Raw genomic sequence first — 18813 nt, 5'->3', positions numbered from 1 at the left:
GTGGGTACGGACACCCACCTCAAACTCTCTGTGTTTCTGGAGGTCCTCAGCACGCTGTCTGGTCAGGATGAACTCTGCCTCTTTGGCCACCCGCACCAGGTGATCCTTCATGTTGTGACTCAGCAGACTAGAGGAGCAGAGAAACCATCAACCTCACATTTGACACAGAACACAGGAGAGAAACCATTACATTCAACACACAGGATGGAGACACGGATAAACCATCACATTCAACACAGTACAAGGGAACAGAAACACCCTCAGCCTCAAATTCAATGCACAATATGGGGGGATAGGGAAACCATCCCCATGACATTCACCACCCAGAGCAAGGGGAAGACAGAGGAACATCACCCTCACATTCATACATTTTCACAACAGTGTGGTAAAACACACGGATGTGGTTGAACAGTGACAGGGGAGTTTGGTAAGGCCTGTATGGAGTGAAAGCTAATTGATTTGTTCACGATATGCATCTGACACAGGCGGAAGCTCAGCCATCAGGCTACATGTGTGGAAATCCCTAATGTTATCTGGACCAACGCTCATCAGGGCCGTACTGAGGAACAGGCGCTCCCCACAGCGGGGTTACAGCAGGTCAGGAGCGTGTCAAGCAGAACAATAGCCGGCCCAGCTCCGCAGCGTATCCCGAGAACAGGGTTTCTGCACGGGCCACTGTGACCCTGCCCATCCTCAATTATGCTGCTCTCTATACCCACCCGCACACACACACACACGCGCACACACACACACACACACACACACACATACGCAAGCTCGGCTGTGTATGAAAAACACAGGATTCAGAAACATGTCGAGCAGTACAGTGACACCCGCTGTCTACATATGTAAAGCATATGAACATCAATCGGTGTTATAACTGTATGGGGAGATCTTTGAGTACGATGACATGACTGACAGAACAAGGGTCCACCCTGCGGTATGAGAGGGATATAGAGACATGAGAGAGAGCGAGGCAGACAGATAGAAAGAAAAGAGAAAGAAAGGAGAGCGAGACAGAGAGAGAAGGAGAGAGGTAGACAGATAGAAAGAGAAAGAGAGAAAGGAAAGAGAAAGAAAGGAGTGAGAGAGTGAGATAGAGAGAAAATGAGAGGCAGACAGATAAGAGAGGAGAGCGAGAGAGTGAGAAAGAGATAGAGAGAGAGACACAGAGAGAGCTCATCCTCATGCAGCAGAGATGTTGGTCTTCCCAGCGTCAGCAGCAGGAGTCAGGGGTCCCGGCCCATCAGCCCCCCCTCCCCCCCGGTCCCGGAGGAACAGACAGGTATTGACGGAGACTTGAACTCTGGGCCGGCGCTCCCAGATCACCTTTCCTGGCGTATGGATTTTTATTCAATACCGGCGCGCCCCCGGGGCCGTGTATGGATCGAGGGAGCGGGCGTAATGAAGACGAGGGCAGCGGGGGTCAGCCTCCCCAAAATATAATTACCTCCCCTCGTTGACCAGCTCGATGAAGGCCATCCCCGCGTTCTTCTGGATGGAGTTCTGCCATTCCTGCAACACACAAGCGTCACGTGTGAGAGCGCTCCTGCCAAACGTGAGGTTGCACAATGTTTGCAGTCTTTCCTGAAAAGGTAACGGGTTCCACGGCAACCAACGTTACAACCACAGGATATATATGCGTTGCTAAAGTCCAATACAGCCACATAAGAGACCGACCTATGCTTCATCAGGAGGAAATAACTCAGTCTCTTATGTAGCTGTATTGGGCTTTACCACCCAAACATCCAGCAGTTGTAACGTCAGTTACCGTGGAATCGCCCTAACGGTGCGTTGGGGTAACAGCGCTCTCCACCTGGCTGGGCAGGAGGGGCACTGAACTGTAACGTTATCCCAGATGGGTTGCCAGAGCACGTGCGGGGTGTTTGGGGGAGGGGTCAGGGGAGGAAAGCGTGAAAATACGAGGTTAGAGCCGGTCAATGACTCTCTGTCGCGTGTAAAATTTTAAATAATGGGATCGTCCACCCGGAACAGCCTCCATCATTACCTCGTTCTGCTCCATAGAGGAACAGCGTGCTGAAACCTCAGGGATCTTAACAACCAAAAGCTACATTTGTTAGAATACTGTTTCTTTTTTACAGAACAAAAGGTTAGTAAACGGTGTGGAATCCCAGCCTGTGATGTGAAATAGCCTGGCTGTCCTGCAGCTGGGATGGTGGGTTGTGGGCGGCAGCACAGGGTGGAAATCGCACGCCTGGCTCTGGTGTCAGCCCTTCCCACAGTTCGGCCTCGGCGGATGACGGTGATGGAGAAGTTCCAGCTCGCGCGGGAAGCCGAGCAGACCTAAACACTGCCACTGCTACCATCAACCCCAATTAGCCCCGAACGCGCTGAGGAGATCAGGCCATGTATAACGGGAGCTCCCGTCAACTTTATCAGCGCACAGCTCCTGTACTTTCGCTATCCGCTATCGCTAACACGGGGCACGGTGTCAGCCTAAACAAGCTAATAACGCTCGGCTGAGAGACGGCTCCTTAATGCTGAGCGCTAACGGCTACGGGAGGCAGCCTTCCGGCAGACTTCCGCGACCTCCTCGACGTTACGCTTTGCGTGAGCCCGTTGGAAGAATAATAAAAGCATGTGACCCGCGGCACGCGTGAAGTGGAAAGCCCTTCTCTCTCCGTCCTGGGGGAGCAGGGAAGGAAAAAAGGTATTAAAAACCTCAGGGCAAAGAGCTAAGGCAACAAAACGGACCCCGCCCTATAACATAATTCACTGCTTTGTACAAGACTGTTGTTTGAACCGTGACCGGTCAATAATTTCATAGGTACAGTACAATAATTTACTTTTAATCACCTGCAATTTCCTCCAGCCATAAAACAAGCCCTGAAGCCAAGGATAGACGCCCCCCCATTACCCCCTTTCTTCACAAAGAGAGATTTGACAGATTTGGGAGGTTTTTTTAAAAAATCAGTGGAGAAAATATAAGAAAATAAACACGGTTAAACATCTGGAGTGGCAAGAGCGATTCTGCTGGGTCAGGAAAGGACTGCAAAGGCTGGTAAACGTCATCTTTAACTCTTTAACAGCCCCTCAGCCGAAAGGAGACCTGGGTTTGCACTAACATGCACACATACAGTAGAAGCACACAGCCTCTGTGTGTGTCAACAATGATCACAGATCATTTTGTTATGAATGTTTCCCCACAATTTGGGAGCAATTTTTATACCAACGTTGTCTGTCACAGTTATGACTGTTCACAACAAGTCCTGGAATACACTTCACCCTTGTTGGGGTTTTACAGAGGCACTGGATTAAACAGTGCAGCAATGAGCTGGCCCAAGGTCGATGCGAAACAGGGTGCCAGGTTACCCAGCCAACCCATCTGGGAGAGGAAACCGCAATCACCCGTAATTGCAGGGAAAATGTTATTTATGCAAGAAAAGGTACACAATATGTCCACACTCGTGTCGCAATGTAAGCAGATGCAGATCACGTCGGGGGTGCGGTATCAAAACATCTCCGTCAGTGTTTTCTGTTCCGCAGTGCCTTATTGGCAGTGACCGTGTTTACCATACACAATACCAGAGCGGGCGCAGAGGGAAACAGGCCGCATGCAAATGCGTCTCACCGCAGGCGGTGGAAGGGCAGCCCCTGGCCTGAAGGACATTAACCATGAGGCCCCCAGGCTGACAGGCCCGGGGGACGGCTACCTGACTGCCTGCGCGGAAATAAACACGGCGGGGAGCCAGGCTGTAAACACGGCCTTCTCCTCCACTGCTGCGCGCAGAGGGGGCAGCGGCCACGCCTCTCCTGGGAGGGGGCCGCTTCCTCCTATTCCATTTCAGTCCTCATAGCCTCGGGGAAAGCGCTCCAATCAAAAATGCAAAAAACCGAACCGCAGCAGAGGAACACAGCCAGTGACACAAGTTCTGTTGTTTCGGCTCTGTACTCCAGCACATCAGTATTAAAGTGAAACAATGAATATGAACTTAAAGTGCAGACTTTCAGCTTCAATTTACATTAACATAATTATCAATGAAGTCATCATACATATTTATTTGGTTGCAAATCCTTTGCAATTAATGAGTACCTGGAGTCTAGTCCCCATATCTCCAGATCTGCCCTGCCAACACAATAAACACTGTGTCACTGGTCACAGCCCTTTGAGAGTGTATAGTATCTTTGCTCATCGTGCACATTTTGGAGTGTCAAGATCCCTCACAAAAAGTAAATGTATGTATGGGCAACACAACGATTAATATAAGAAATTAGCAGCTATAGCAGAGAAATAAATGAACATAAGATAGGACTGTAGACAGAGTGTAGAGTAGGCTACTGGCATGTCAGGTACGAAGTGAATGACAGTGCTAGCCATTACTGCATTAAAATGGTGGCTCTTGGAACCTCCTCGTGATTAAAAAGACAAACACTCGGAGAGACTTGAGATTGTTATTGAATTTAGGTGGTCCGGTCAGCCCTGACAGACTTTATGACCCGATAAGCTTTTTTTCACCCTGCCCATGATGAGAGGATACAAAGAGTCATTTGTGACCTCTGACCTTTTCCCCTCTCCACACCCCTGCTCCCCTTCCCAACACGAGAGCACCCACACACTGTCACCTCTGTCCCTGGCTCACTGCCCTGGCGTGACCTGTCACCTGAAGTCATCAGGCCTCACCCACAGTGCATAACAGCATCCTACTTCAACTATTATTATTAGTAGTCGTAGTCGTAATAATAGTAGTATTAATAGTAATAGTAGCAGTTAGTAGTAGTAGCAGCAATGTTAATACTAATAACAATAGCAATAATATTTCTAAAATATATAATAATGATAATAATAATATTACATGAAAAAGGGGATCACTGTCTAAGTAAATCTCTGTCCTGTCTGTTTTGTGGCGAGGTGGTCAGTGTGTTCAGCCCCTCTGCCTGGAGCCAGAGAACAGCTGCCCCGCAGAGAGGGAGAGGGGTGACATCACTTCCCCAGGGACTGCGCAGGCTGAGAGAGAACGGCTACAGGACGGGGCAGCTCATCTCCATTCCACCCGAGAGGTCACTTCCACAGTGCTCTCCCACCGCAGCTGTGGGCACGGACGGTGAGGGAAAACCGCCTCAGAGCCGATCCTTCATTAGACCCCACCAGAAGATCACCACTAAAGACTGGTGAATTTGGTGATTTGGTATCGCAGTGCTGCAACTTCACTAAAAGCAGAAAACATTCTCACAGAGGCAGAGAGGCTACAGTGCGCTCTCCCTCCGAGGCCACGCTTCAGTGCAGGCTGAATGTCAGGACTGGCCAGCTGGACTGCGTTTAGCCTGGGGCTAAAGTAGCCTGAAACACAATCAGGGCTCACAGCAAGCACACAGCTGTAAGAGCCCAGGGACACTAAGCGCACACACAGTAGTGTGTACCACACTTCATTTACACACAAAACAGCTTTCCAAAAGACAATATATAAGCACATTTTAAGCTGAATAATGCTGAAAACTGGCTCAACATTCACAAGTGTTTACTGAAGGTTGTGAAATTGCAGTATGACATCAGACAACGAGAATAATGGGATTCACACTCAAATGGCCGCTCGTGGATGATTAAGATTTATAAAAATTCATACATTCTTAAAACATGCTTCTCTGGCTTATAAATGGTGAATGCACATACAATAGAGAAATATTTACTAACTCTTCAAAAAAGTAAAGAAAATTCAGGAAGGTATAAAAACAGATTGTGGCGATTAGAAGTCCCCTTAGGCGGTTGACCCAGAAGGGTGTGGAAACACGATGGAAGATTTTTTTTTTTGTTAACCAAATAATCACAAGCACTCCTGTACTCAAACGCCCACATCAGCAGTAAAATTGTAATTGCACTTTTCATTTAATTTGATAAAAGGACTCATTTTAAGAAGGTTATGGTGAATTATAGTCAAATTTTCTTCAGCATTTCACAATGGATAGTGATTTCAAAGACCATGCAATGCTGATCAAATCTGAAGCAGTGCGTTAGACTTTGCATTTCTTTTCTCTTTTACTCATATTCACGAGCCAAAGCTGAAACATAACACCACACATTTTACTGCACGCACACCGGCAGCTATGCACTACAATAACTACAGAGAGGAAAAGAGCGCATTCCAGATCCTCATAGCTGGGACCAATAAGGGGAAAACCATCTAATTTATTAATTGTGGCAGCCTAGGAAAATTTGGTTCTGTTTTGAAAGACTTATTACGGCGTCGGTAAATAACCCCGGCCTTCGCCGTCGTGCCTGTACGTCGAGGGCCGCGCGGCCCTGCTGTAAAACAGTCGGGAGGCCGCACTAAAGCGCACTTCATTTTCAGAGGTCCCTGTTCGGCAGGGCCCCACTTCCTGTCGGGGCCGGCTCCGTTTCAGCTCCGAGCTGCTTCCTGCGGGGGGGAGCGCCGAGTTAAGTGCCAGTTGATATTTCTCTGTTTTCCCTCCGTCACACCGGAGAGCGCCGTTCAAAGGGCGGGCGGGGAGACGCAGCGTGCGGCCGCCCGCGAGGGCAGACGGGGGCGGCGCGGGGAGGCTGTTTGCCCGGCTCGAGGCACGAGAGGGCCGGGGAGGGCCGGGGGAAACCGTGAGAGACACTCGGGGTTGTGCACTGATCTTGAACCCCGCGTGCGTGTTTTCGTACGTGGCGGGGTGTCTCTCCGGCTGTGACGGGCGAGAGGTTTTCAGACCGCATTCCTCAGCCCGCAGAGCGCCGGACGTGCGGTTCATTAAAGGCCCGCGTTCAGCAACCACACCCGCGCGTTACGGTCGCCTCGGGAAAACGGAGAGGCGCGCCGGTCCTTTAAAAAACACGACGGAGAAATCCGTTTGGAGGAGTCCTGCTGAGGCGCTAACGTGCGCTAGGCCGCAGGGAGGATTTTTCACTGTCAAACCGGGGATTTCAATCTCGGAGTATTGATCCTGTAGCCAGGACGACCGCGCGCTCTGCGCCTTCTGGGGGTCAAACTCTGTAGCCCCACGTCGCTCTGCGTTCAGCCTAGAGGTCAAGGGTCAGGAAGTGCCAAGTACTTTGGGAAGTCAATGTCTCTCTGCCCATTCACTGGACCATTCTGTCCCATCTGTCAGACAGGTTAACTTTGGCCTCCTCACCAGCTAGGCTGGTAACACAAGATCTTCAGTCTCAACTGGAGATACACTCAGGGCTAGAATTACGTACATGAAGTTCGCAGCGCAAAACGCAGCATGACGAGGGTGTGTTGGTGCGGTCGCAGTCTGCCTGAAATTAACGTCTTATTTAAGAAGGCTACAGCTCATTACGCAATCATCGAATGGGACTGCCTACGAACCACTTTTTGTGAAAGAGACAGATCTTAAACAGCACAGATAAAACAGGTGTTTACTGCATTGAATATCCTCACTGCATGTGGCGATATCCATGCAAAGACATATCCAGTGCAGGACAAAATGTGTACATATTCCAGCCGTAGCAGCTAGCATCGTTTGAATTAAATGCGAGATGAAACATTGCAATGAGCCTGACTATTGCTGTCTTGACTATTGACTATATCCAGTACATCTTTTATTTACCTGTGCCCAGATGTTTTAAATAATCTATGTAAAACCGTAATTCACATTATTTCACATTGATTTGAAGCCCGAAAATAACTGGCATATAATGTCACCCGCCGCCAATCAAACACTCACACCAAAGAAAGATCCATAAACCAATCTTAAAATAAATGGAGGCAGAAATTCTTGTGTTTTGCAAAACAGGCCCTCAGAACAGAGCAGAGGAGAGGGGCACGCTGGCTCCTTCTTTCACCCCTCGGCACAGAGGATACGATTCTGACAGAGGGGAGAACAGACAAGGTAACGTCAGGCCGGGAGAACAACGACTGGTTTACTGAGCTCCGACTCAGCCACTAGAACGTTTATCTGACAGGGCTTTCAGACAGCCTGCTGCAGAGCAGCCAATGAGATGATTTCTGGACAGGAAATTGTGGCACAGAGTGGCCAAGCACATTATTTATTTATTAGATGTTTAAGGATGAAGCCTTTTTAAGTGATACGCTTCAGAATACGCAGCAGTTATATTTTCTTTGAACCCGGCACCGGGGCAACACTTGCAGGAGAGGCTGTCAGGCAGAATTAGGCCGACCCGAACAACAAGCTTCCACGAAGCGAGAGTTTGAATGGCAAGATGATGACTTTCAAAAATGAAATTCATGTAATAAGGAGACGCTCTTTGAAGGCTCCATCACGTACAATTACCTTGATGCCGTGGATGTCTTGATACAGGTTTAGAGTTGGATTTTTTTTCTCTTCCACCCAATTCTCTTTAAGTGAAAGATTAAAATTGTGAGCAAAGACCCGTCTATTCAAGACATCTCTGATGTCGGGAAATGTGCTGGAATCCCCAAAGGAGGCGAGAGACAAGACATTCAACTCCACACACAAAAAAAAACACATAAGCTACAATTCCCAAGGTCATTAGCCACTATTCAAGGCAAGACACCATTTTAATGAATGTGGGGACCATGCTGAAACTACAGTGTCCATTTCTATGATTGGCTGGATGACAGGAGAGAGATCGGCCTCACGACAGGCATGCCACTCAATCACTTCAGTCATTTTTGATCAGTGAAATGTTGATTGTCAATGGCGTCTCCTTTCACAATGGGGCGAACATTCTGGTGAACTACCATCACCAGTCACGTCACCTGAGAAAAAAATATATGAACCACTGACACAACACTATTGATCTGGCTTTACACATTAAGTCTGGCTGTATAAGTAACTAAACAAATCCTATTATCATCAAGTCCAAAGACTCATTTCCACTTCAATCAGCAACGCCCAAAACAAAACAAGGGCAAGACAGTTTAACAGTGCAACCCAGCCTCCTCGACGAGACATATTCAGCCCAGGAGTTTGTATATGAGGCTTATGTATGAGAATCAATAAAACTACAAGAGAGGGGGAAGCAATAAACCACCCCCCACAGTTAATGTTTGTGATCAAAATTGATCTTTAATTGTGGCAGTCCACAGGTTCTTTGGAGAGCGGCGCTATCAAACAGCGGTTTAGAAGCCGGTTTGGAGGGTCGAGGCACTCGTGCATACATCTTCCATAACGGCGGTGATTAAAAACGCTGCCGTGACCTGATCCCTTCAACTCTGACACCCGAGCCACTCCATCTCGCCCGGGGGAAATTAATTAAAATTTTACAGATGCCATCCCATCCTTGGTCCCATGGCGGGTGAGGAAAGGGGTGGAATCAATCAGATATGTCCTCATCTCGTCCCGCGATCTGGAACGGCGGTCCGATACGCTGCGTCCTGTCTTCCTTGTTTCCTGTGGCGGGACTAACTTCACTTCATAACGACATAAATCAATGCCCCCCACCCCCCGACCCCCCTTTTGCCCCCTCCTCCCTCCCCTCTCCACTTCTCCTTTCTGACGCGCTCAAAGACGGCCAAAATCGCGAAATGTAATTATCTCAGCACAACAGCGCCAGCGTCATTCATCTCCCGATAAATACCGACTCATTTAAGCCTCATCCTTTTTTTTTAATTCGAGGGTGGAGACCATCCCCCACAATAAAATTACATTAGCATTGGCTGTGAGAGAATTTGGCTCCATGATTTATTGAAGCAATCAGTGCCATATTTGCAGCCTCTCTCTTCTTCTTTTTTTTTTTTCATCCGGGGAGAAAAGGCGGGAGCGCTGGGCCTTCGGCGGGAGACTGCGGGTTGGGCAAGGAGCCACGATCGGCAGATTCTGGCTTTGATTAGATTAGCATTAAACAACACCCTGACAGATATGACAAATAGGTGCATTAGCCCGTGTCATTTATTCCCCCCTCTGGATGCTAAGGTTCACTTCTCTCCCCGCGTCTGCGCCGGTGCCAAATATATGCAGCCGGTGACACCAGAAGTGATGTGTAATCTCTCTATATTACCTTTGGAGAGTAAGTGAGCTGAATAATGCAGGGTAAGTGGGGGAGGGAGAGGCAGGATGAAAGCCCCGTTTTCCACTTAAAAATAAAACTGATAAAACGCGGCCGGCGGAGGAACGCGAGGCGCCATCCATCATTGGGGTTCCTCGCTCCCCTGCCTCGCGCGCGGAGGAGCGCACGCGGAAGGCAGAGAGCGGCTACTGTACGCGGCGTGGGTGAGGGAGAGCCTCCGCTTCCTCTCAGCGCCCTCGTGGTAAAACGCACAAAGGGGGAGAGTGGGGGGCTCCGTCGTTGCCTTCTATCGACACGCCGCGTCATTGATTCCCCGCACCTGCTATCATCCTTTCATTTGTATTCATGACCCGTCCGTCAACGCCGCCTAAATAAATTTGGCCACGTTGCGGCGGGGAAGGGAAGGAATCGATGCAAAGCGGCATTAATTTTGCATTATCCCCGCTCCTCAGGCCTTCTACTGCGGGTCAAAGGTTCCTACACGGGTCAGAACCCTCGACCCCTGTTCCGATACGGGGCTCATTAAACAGGTCTTATTTTACATTTAGTTTTATAGCCACAATGGACACGGGGACAGCCTGGAGCGGAGGTGTTCTGGAAAGATAAGCGTAGGTGACCACTCCGTCACCCGCCCACCACCCACCCTCCGTTCTGAGAGCACTAGGTGAGTGTAGTGGTGAGTAGGGCAGGCCTTACCTGGGAACACAGAAGCATGACCAGTTCCACCACCGAGTTGCTGGACTTGATACACAGCAGACCTGGAGCAGACAGAGAGACCGAGCCAGGTCAAGATAAGGTGCGTGCGGTCGACCAAGTGTGCACACCGTCAAACCCAGGGAGGCACGGTCAGCTGTGCGCACACGGTCATACCCTTACACGCATGGCCACCTCGTACAAGGTTCTGTACCATAACATGACCAACTCACTGAATGATGGTGGGTTCACTAAATAAATAAATAAATACATGAATAAATAACAATGCATGATAGTTTGATGTTTGATTAGTACTTTTGTATGTAATGTCCATTTTAATTAGTGTAAAGTAGAGAAAGCATTTTCCTGTGCTTTTCTCAATGGAATAAAACAACTTTATTTTTAAGGTCTTTTAAAAATGACTGATCTTTTACAGTATCTTAGCAAAACAATTCTTAATTATAATATTTATATTACTGATCGACTGATTATCCTCAAATGAAACAAAACTATGTCTCTTTTTATTTCTCAATCAGAAAATAATAATGATTTTTTAACACTGATGGATATCAAATACAGTGGGGTGCAAAAATGTGGGCACCCCTGGTTTAGATGTCTGTTACAGTGTAACAATGTACTTTATCAAACCTTTCGGGTTTAAAGCTTTTTATTTTAATTTTTTTTACTGTTTACAAATTATTAAAAAGGAAAAGGACCTGAGCAGAAGTTTGGGAACCCTTTTATTCTTTGTGACTTTTTAAAAAGATGATTAGTAATACAATTTACTTGTTAGGTCTTCAATGAGTCAGGTGAGTATAATTCCAGGGCTGAACTTTTTTATTTTGAAGTAACACCATGTCTTCTAAAATATCCAACTGCAGTGACTGTTGTCTCTGGTGTTAACAACCACGGGTTTCTCTAAACAGCTGTCCAAGGATTTCAGAATGAAGATGGTTTCCACCAAGAAGGAGAAGGCTACAAAAACCTCTCAATGTTTCAAGCAACTTATTTCCACTAAGAGACAGTATTAGAAAATGGAAGATAAATGGAACAGTTGAAGTCAAGGCAAGGTCTGGAAGACCAAGAATGATTTAGGATAGAATGGCCTGATGAGAAATGCTCAGACGAACCCACACATCACTGCAAAAGAGCTGCAAAAAAGAGTAGCAGACACAGGTCTAGCTGTTCACAGGACAACAATACAACATACTTTTGAGATGCCTAAAGCCTTATGGAATAATGTTGACCTTGGGCCACCACCAAAGAAGGTATGTTTGGAGAAGACAGGGTGAAGCATTTGTTGCTTGCCAACTGTGAAGCATGGAGGTGGATCCATTATGCTTTGGGGTTGTGTGGCAGCTGGGGGCACAGGAAATACTCTGTGAGTGGAAGGAAGAAAGGATTCCACCAAATATGAAGAAATTCTAGAGGCAAATGTTCAAAGGACAGTCCAGATATTGAAGTTGAAGTATTCCAGCAAGACAATGATCCAAAGCATACCTTAAAATCAACTATAAATTACCTCCAGGAAAGACGGATGAAGGTTTTGGAATTGCCACCACAGTCCCCAGACTTGAATACTATTGATAAACATGCCGTACGTGCAAATAATTTTTCTGAGGTACAGGTATTCTGAGGTAGAGTTATTAAGTACTAACTGACAGGGTTCCCAAACTTTTGCACCACAGTCCCCAGACTTGAATACTATTGATAAACATGCCGTACGTGCAAATAATTTTTCTGAGGTACAGGTATTCTGAGGTAGAGTTATTAAGTACTAACTGACAGGGTTCCCAAACTTTTGCACAGGGCCTTTTAATTTTTTCTTTTCTTTTTTTCCTTTTTTTAAACTGTAAAAAACTCTAATAAAAAGTAATCTTGCTTTAAAATGTGAAGAAATGTGTCATGTTTAACAATGAACCATTTAGAGATCAGGTTCACTTCTGTTCACTTAGATATTAATTATAAAAGGCATCTTCAACAGGGGTGCCAAAATTTGTTGCACACCACTGTAATTGTATACTACAGATAGCACTTCATACCATCTAAGTCACATGCATGCCCAAGTTTAAGGGTTAATACTGCAACATCTGCGGGGGCAGAGGTATTGATGACTCTAATGAACCGACATAATGTTACTGTAAACTAATACATATTTAGGCCTTGTATTACAGCTTCGCATGCGGGGAGCATATGTCTTATTGATCGGTAATATCTGTTTTTTGGGGCGATGTCAGAGGGCTGGGGCCATTATCTATGCAGCGAGGGGAAATGGCTCTGTGACCTCTCCGTTCTCACTTACTCCGTCCCCCCTGCCCTACGGCTATCAATCACCTTTCCATTCTGCAGACGTCCCAAACACTCTTATTAGTGGCCTGACCCCCTGACCCTCTTCTCTATAAAACCCACAGCAGCCACGCAACCGCTACCTTAAAAGACACTCCAGATTCTTCCCAGCGTAGATTTGATTAGCGTTGTTGCTTTTTAATCTTACATTAAGAGATCACATAGCTTGGATAGCAGATAATTCATTACGCAGGGCCAGGGTGCAACTCTTGACTGAAGTCCACACGCGTTAGTTCCCTTGTACATGTAGCAACCTTATAATTGAAGGTTCAGTTTTGATGTTGATTTAATTTAGACTGAAGTGACAATTACCTGTGGATAGTTAGGTTAGCAAGCTAAAATTAATTGTTTTATTAGCCAAATGAATGACAAATGACATGTTCATTTCGCATCATCTCATTTGACATTTGGCTTTTACTGTTAGAGCTAGCAATACCACCAATGTTTGTGGTGAAATTAACATTGAATATGAATATGGTAGCTAATATTAATCAGGTGTTTTGCCCAGACTCAGTAGAGATGAGGGGATTTTAAGACATTAATAAAGATCAATAAAGAGTGTATTACTATTGTAGGAAGTAAGTGCTTTCTTTCATAAAAAGCCTTGTACTTTTTTGTCTATGGTGCAAATCATAATTGCTTTGGTGGTATGACTATAGCACATCATTATTTAATTTTTTTTCAAATACCACAATATACTGCCCATTAGATATACAGTAAATGATGAATGTTCATAAATAATAAGAGTGAAAATATTAGCTGCAATCCCTGCTAATGTGCCTGTAAATGGTTTCTTCTTAGGGAGGGACAGTACAGTACAGTACAGTATGCATTCCGTACATAACACAAGATGCCTGCCCCTTTTTTTGGTAACATTTATGCCTCTGTACCAACGTCTCCACCATTTTGTTGGTAGATGATTGCCATGTTTATTTGGCAAGCGTTTAATGAGAAGGTTGCAGTGTCATCTCTTGGTACTCACTGGTGTTCTCGTTCAGAAGCTCCTGGCCATGGCTCCCTAGGAGAGTGCGGGACAGGAAGGGGGCAAAGTCCACAAAGATCTCCCTCAACAGGGGGGCAGCCTTCTCCAACGCGTGGTCCAACCTCTCCGAAATACTGCAGTCACACAACATATTCACCTGAGTCCTCTACGGCGGGTAAGGGGCCGGTGAAAGCTAGGGCTCACTCATTCAAAAGCATGACATTGACCTTGCAAACATCTAACACTGGAACTGATTGGTTCAAAAACATTAAACCTTGGAACTGATTGTTTAAAAAAATAAACAATTCAAATTCTGATTCGAGTCAGCAGAAAGAATGAAAAGCCTACACTAACACTAGCTCTGAGTTTCCACCAATCACGGTTGATTAAGAGGCCTGGTATTTGAGTATAGGCCTGGAACAAGATGGCAGAACAATCATGAGCTACGTCCACATTAACAGTGATTTTTTGTGCCCCACTTACAGTACATACTGAATGACACATCTCATATTTACAGTCCAAACCTGACTGAACCTCTGCCCACTGGTCTGCAATGGTGAAAGAGCTCTTCCAAACAGGGGATTACTGTAATTCTACCCAGTGACCATTACATTCACTGGAACATATGTTGTGTAGGGGGTGGGGGGGGGATATTTAATTGCCTGTCTGTACAAAAAAAACTAAAAAACATAAATATTTCAATCTTAAAATTGCTGAAAACACAGACATTTAACACAAGACCATGTGTGAATGACGCAATAGGGAGAGAATAAAGAGCAGAAGTGTAGGTGAGATTTTTGACCACAGGCTCGGAGGAGAGACGTCACCTCATTCTGGAGGCCGATTCGTGGGTCAGTGGGGCAAGTGTGGGGACAGCTGGCAGATTAGCGCTGGTGGAGTCTCCCTCTGTATGAAACCAGAGAACATGTTATTGGGTCTGGCTGTGGGACGACCCTTCTGCTTGCCAGAACCTTCTAACATGACATGAAATTCTAAAAAGCGCACCAAAAAGTGCATGCATTCATGTGTAAATACAAAATTATTTATGTGCTTGAGATTATGGCTCAATAAATATTTTAAAAGGGAGTTGCTGGCCTGACCCTCTTTTTTCTAAACAAAATAATTCACATCCAGTTACACTTTCAATAAATATGCACAACTTTTCAGGGGAGGAAAGTCATGGCTATTCACGGTTCATGGACAATGTTCATAAACACCTCAAGGACAAACCAAACACCAACAAATTTAAGGATGCAATTAAACTGTAGGCATTATAATTTTGAGGAACCTGTCAATGTTTTGGACAGTGTTACTGCAATCATTCATACAGTACCATACTGCATTTTATTAATATGGTTTGTTTTACATGAACTGTATATTACATTCATATTTTGTCTCTAATACCATTATATTAATTGTTCTCATTTGCAAAGATCTACTTCAGCAGTTTTTTTTGCCCAGTGACTACATCATAAATAGATAATGTCTGTGTATGTCCTGATATCTAATAGAAAATGTTGAAAACAAAAAATAAACAGACGATCACTTCGATTTCAATGAATCGATGCCCCACAAAGCTTTCACTTCACAGCAAGGGATGCCTCGCGTGCCGTTTTTGATTCTTCGATCGATTGGCTCCCAGCTCAAGGAAACGAGTCTTGCATAAACACGTTCCCTCGTCGCCTTTGATGTTTCCCCTCGGTCTCTGAAATGTTCCGTTTTCCGTCTTTAAGGACCTCGGAACGCGAGTAACTCTTCCAGGGTGACAGGCTCCACGCCGTTCCCTGGCTGTGGAATGTCTCGCGGCGGTGGGACGCGGGGCTTAACTGCCAACACGTGTGCCGGACGCGGGTCTCCTGGGTGCTAATGAAGGAGCCACTTCAAACGTACGCGGGGTAAATTACCTTATCTCCATTAATCTCCCACCTGATGAACGGCCCGGCCCTCCTGAGGAGCCGTCCTTTTACTGACGTTCGGCGAGCACATGAAAGGACACGCGGACGACTGGTCCGGCCAGCGCTAACTCTGCGTGCTCGCTGTTTGGAGAGGGACGCCAGGGTCTCATCTGCAGGTCAGGCTCCGTGTGGAACAGGTCACAACCCCTCTCTTCTGTTTTCAGGAATGTGAATCCCCCTTTTTAAAACCATATTCTAGGGTCCCTTTCCACAGATATGTGACCATCAGGCATTCACCCCTGTCCACCGGAAACCTTCCTATCCATTCGCATGGGTTCAAACACAAACTGCGTGTTACTCCATGTTCTATTAATCTTATAGAACATAAGATGTAACACGACATAATCTTATAATCTTATCCCTGGACTATATTGAGTTCAGTATGAAGTATATAATTTTGTCATGGATTAGGCATGGATAGCCCTATGCATTTTAACTGTTGTTAAAAGCAATGCACAAAACACTATACACTCAGTGAGCACTTCATTAGGTGTTTATTATAATAATTTTTTGCTGTAGTCTATCCAATTAGAGGTTTGACAAGTTGTATGTTCAGAGATGCTGTTCTGCATATCACTGTTGTAATATGTGGTATTTGCATTACTGTCACCTTCCTGTCAGCTTTGAACAGTCTGGCCCTTCTCCTCTGACCTCTCTCATTAACAACGTGTTTTTGCCCACAGAACTTCTGCTCACTGGATTTCTTTTTGTTTTCCGCACCATTCTCTGCAATCTCTAAGGACATTTGTGCGTGAAAATCCCAGGAGATCAGCAGTTTCTGAGATACTCAAACAATCATGACTGGTTCCACGGTCAAAGTCACTTAGATAACATTTCTTCCCCATTCTGACATTTGGTCTGAAAAACTGCTTAACCTCATGATCACATCTGCATGCTTTTATGCATTTAGTTGCTGCCACATAAATGGCTGATTAAATATTTGGATTAAGACGCTGGTGTACAGGTCTACCTAATAAAATGGTCACTGAGTGTATATCCCTCAGGAATAACCCGTAATACTTGACTCCACAACATGAATTGCTCGAGGCTACAGCATCTGCCTCAACAGTGACCATTTTTTAATTCTTGAAAATCCAACTGTGTGTAGTGTCCACCGCCAACTGGATTACATGACATGATCATAAATATGTCCAATCCAGAGCCAAAGGGATATGATCCATCAAACCGCTGGTGACATTTACAACACTCTCCAGGACAGAAGAATTACTCCTTTGACGACATGACCCACACCTTCCCCAACACTTCTTGAGTGTTATCCCAGACCATCGTCTGCATTCAGGGATGGTTCTAACCATGCACCTGACTCTGGACCAATATCTCAAGCAAAGAGAGTTTGCTTCAAGAGAAACTGAGCAAATCAATTAATTAAACCATGTTATATATACTTCGAACATACTGAAGTGCGGTCTCTGGTGTAACAGTGACTTCAGCTTAACTCCTCGGTGCCGTTAATCTCTCTATGGTATGCCAACACCTTACACTCCCCACAGTGTTGTTACTGCTCTCTATGGTATTCCAACAACTTCAGCTTCTCTCCACAGTGTGACTCCTTTCTCTAGTATAATAATGAATCATGCTAGCTTCTCTCCAGAGGGGCATGACTCTGTTTGGTTTGGTATGATAAAGACTGCATCGTGTTTGTACCGTATTACAAGTCTTTGTCTAATAACTCTAAAGCCGCTCTCCACGTTGCCATGACACCACTCACTGGCACGGTAATGATTCTCTAGCAGCTCTCAGCAGTCCAGTGACTCTCGTTAGTGAGATAGTAACTCTCTACCTCTTCTCCACAGTGATTTGATTCCTTTCTGACATACAATAATGACTCTTGGTCTTCTCCAAAGTGATTGACTCCTTCCTGACTCTAGCTCTTCTCCACAGTGACTTGACTCCTTCCTGACATACGATAATGACTCTTGGTCTTCTCCAAAGTGATTTGATTCCTTCCTGACTCTAGCTCTTGACAATAATGGCTTCTTGGCTGCCCTGTGACTCACCAGCAGCAGCCTCCGTGTTACCGCTGGGCGTAGCATCGCCTGAGGAAACCACGGCAACGTTGCTGACGGGCGTGCCACTGGACCCACTCCCTGTGAAGGCAGCTGCACCCGCCTTCTTGGGCGCCACAACGACACTCCTGAAAGATAGAATATTATGACACATGAAATGCAACCAGTGCAGTCACAGAGCATCGTCAAAAATGCATTCACACAAATTGTGAGTTATAAGGGACTTAAAGGGACAAAAAGTATTCTTCCCGGAAACCTTTATTTACACAATGCTTCCCAAGAGAAATCACTTACTGAGACAACAGTGCTTCAGAAGAACACATACACACATACAACACGGCCTTCCAAGCAATTTATTTCCAGTAGTTTTCATACAGAAAATATATGTAATAATAATAATAATACAAATAATGCTCATGATGTTGCCTTTTAAAAATATGATTTTTTTTTTTTTTACAAGAATATCATGTTGACTTTGCTTTTGCAAAAACATACAAATTGAACATTATTAAAGAACTAGAAGAAACTGAGGAAGGTAAGCACAGAAGTGTGATAATACAATAGAATCAATACAAAAATATAATAAATCCCAGTCACTTTGAAGCTGAACAAGTTCAGAAAGCTTTAGGCAAATTCCAAAATCACACTGAAGGTGTACTGAAGCCTTGGGTGCAGCCACTGAAATATTTTCTGGACTTTTCCTCAATTCTCCCCAAATCAAGGTTAGTCTCCATCAGCCAAAAATTCTCATTTCAGCCTCATATTTCCGCACATATTGGAACGGAAATGGTCAACCGCACGCTGGGTCGTATATCAATTAAACAGCAGAGAAGGTGTTCACTGTACATCCCCCGTGCAGTTGAAAGCATGTCCAGTGTCGTAAATCAGAAATGAGATTAC

At 45.5% G+C, this 18813-nt stretch overlaps 1 protein-coding gene across 1 annotated transcript in view; it reads right to left on the bottom strand.

Annotated features, from left to right (window-relative positions):
* lrba (LPS-responsive vesicle trafficking, beach and anchor containing) overlaps positions 1-18813 on the bottom strand; it is a 207041-nt gene that overhangs the window by 121954 nt on the left and 66274 nt on the right. The window contains 6 exon segments of the mRNA XM_061244631.1: positions 19-127; positions 1451-1515; positions 10607-10668; positions 13932-14065; positions 14759-14837; positions 17905-18041. Coding sequence (XP_061100615.1) covers positions 19-127; positions 1451-1515; positions 10607-10668; positions 13932-14065; positions 14759-14837; positions 17905-18041 — 586 coding nt within the window.

This window comes from Conger conger, chromosome 6 (assembly GCF_963514075.1).
Source record: "Conger conger chromosome 6, fConCon1.1, whole genome shotgun sequence".
Taxonomy (NCBI): domain Eukaryota; kingdom Metazoa; phylum Chordata; class Actinopteri; order Anguilliformes; family Congridae; genus Conger; species Conger conger.
Note: the sequence above shows the minus strand (reverse complement) of the source record. Positions and strands in the feature narration are given on the sequence as shown.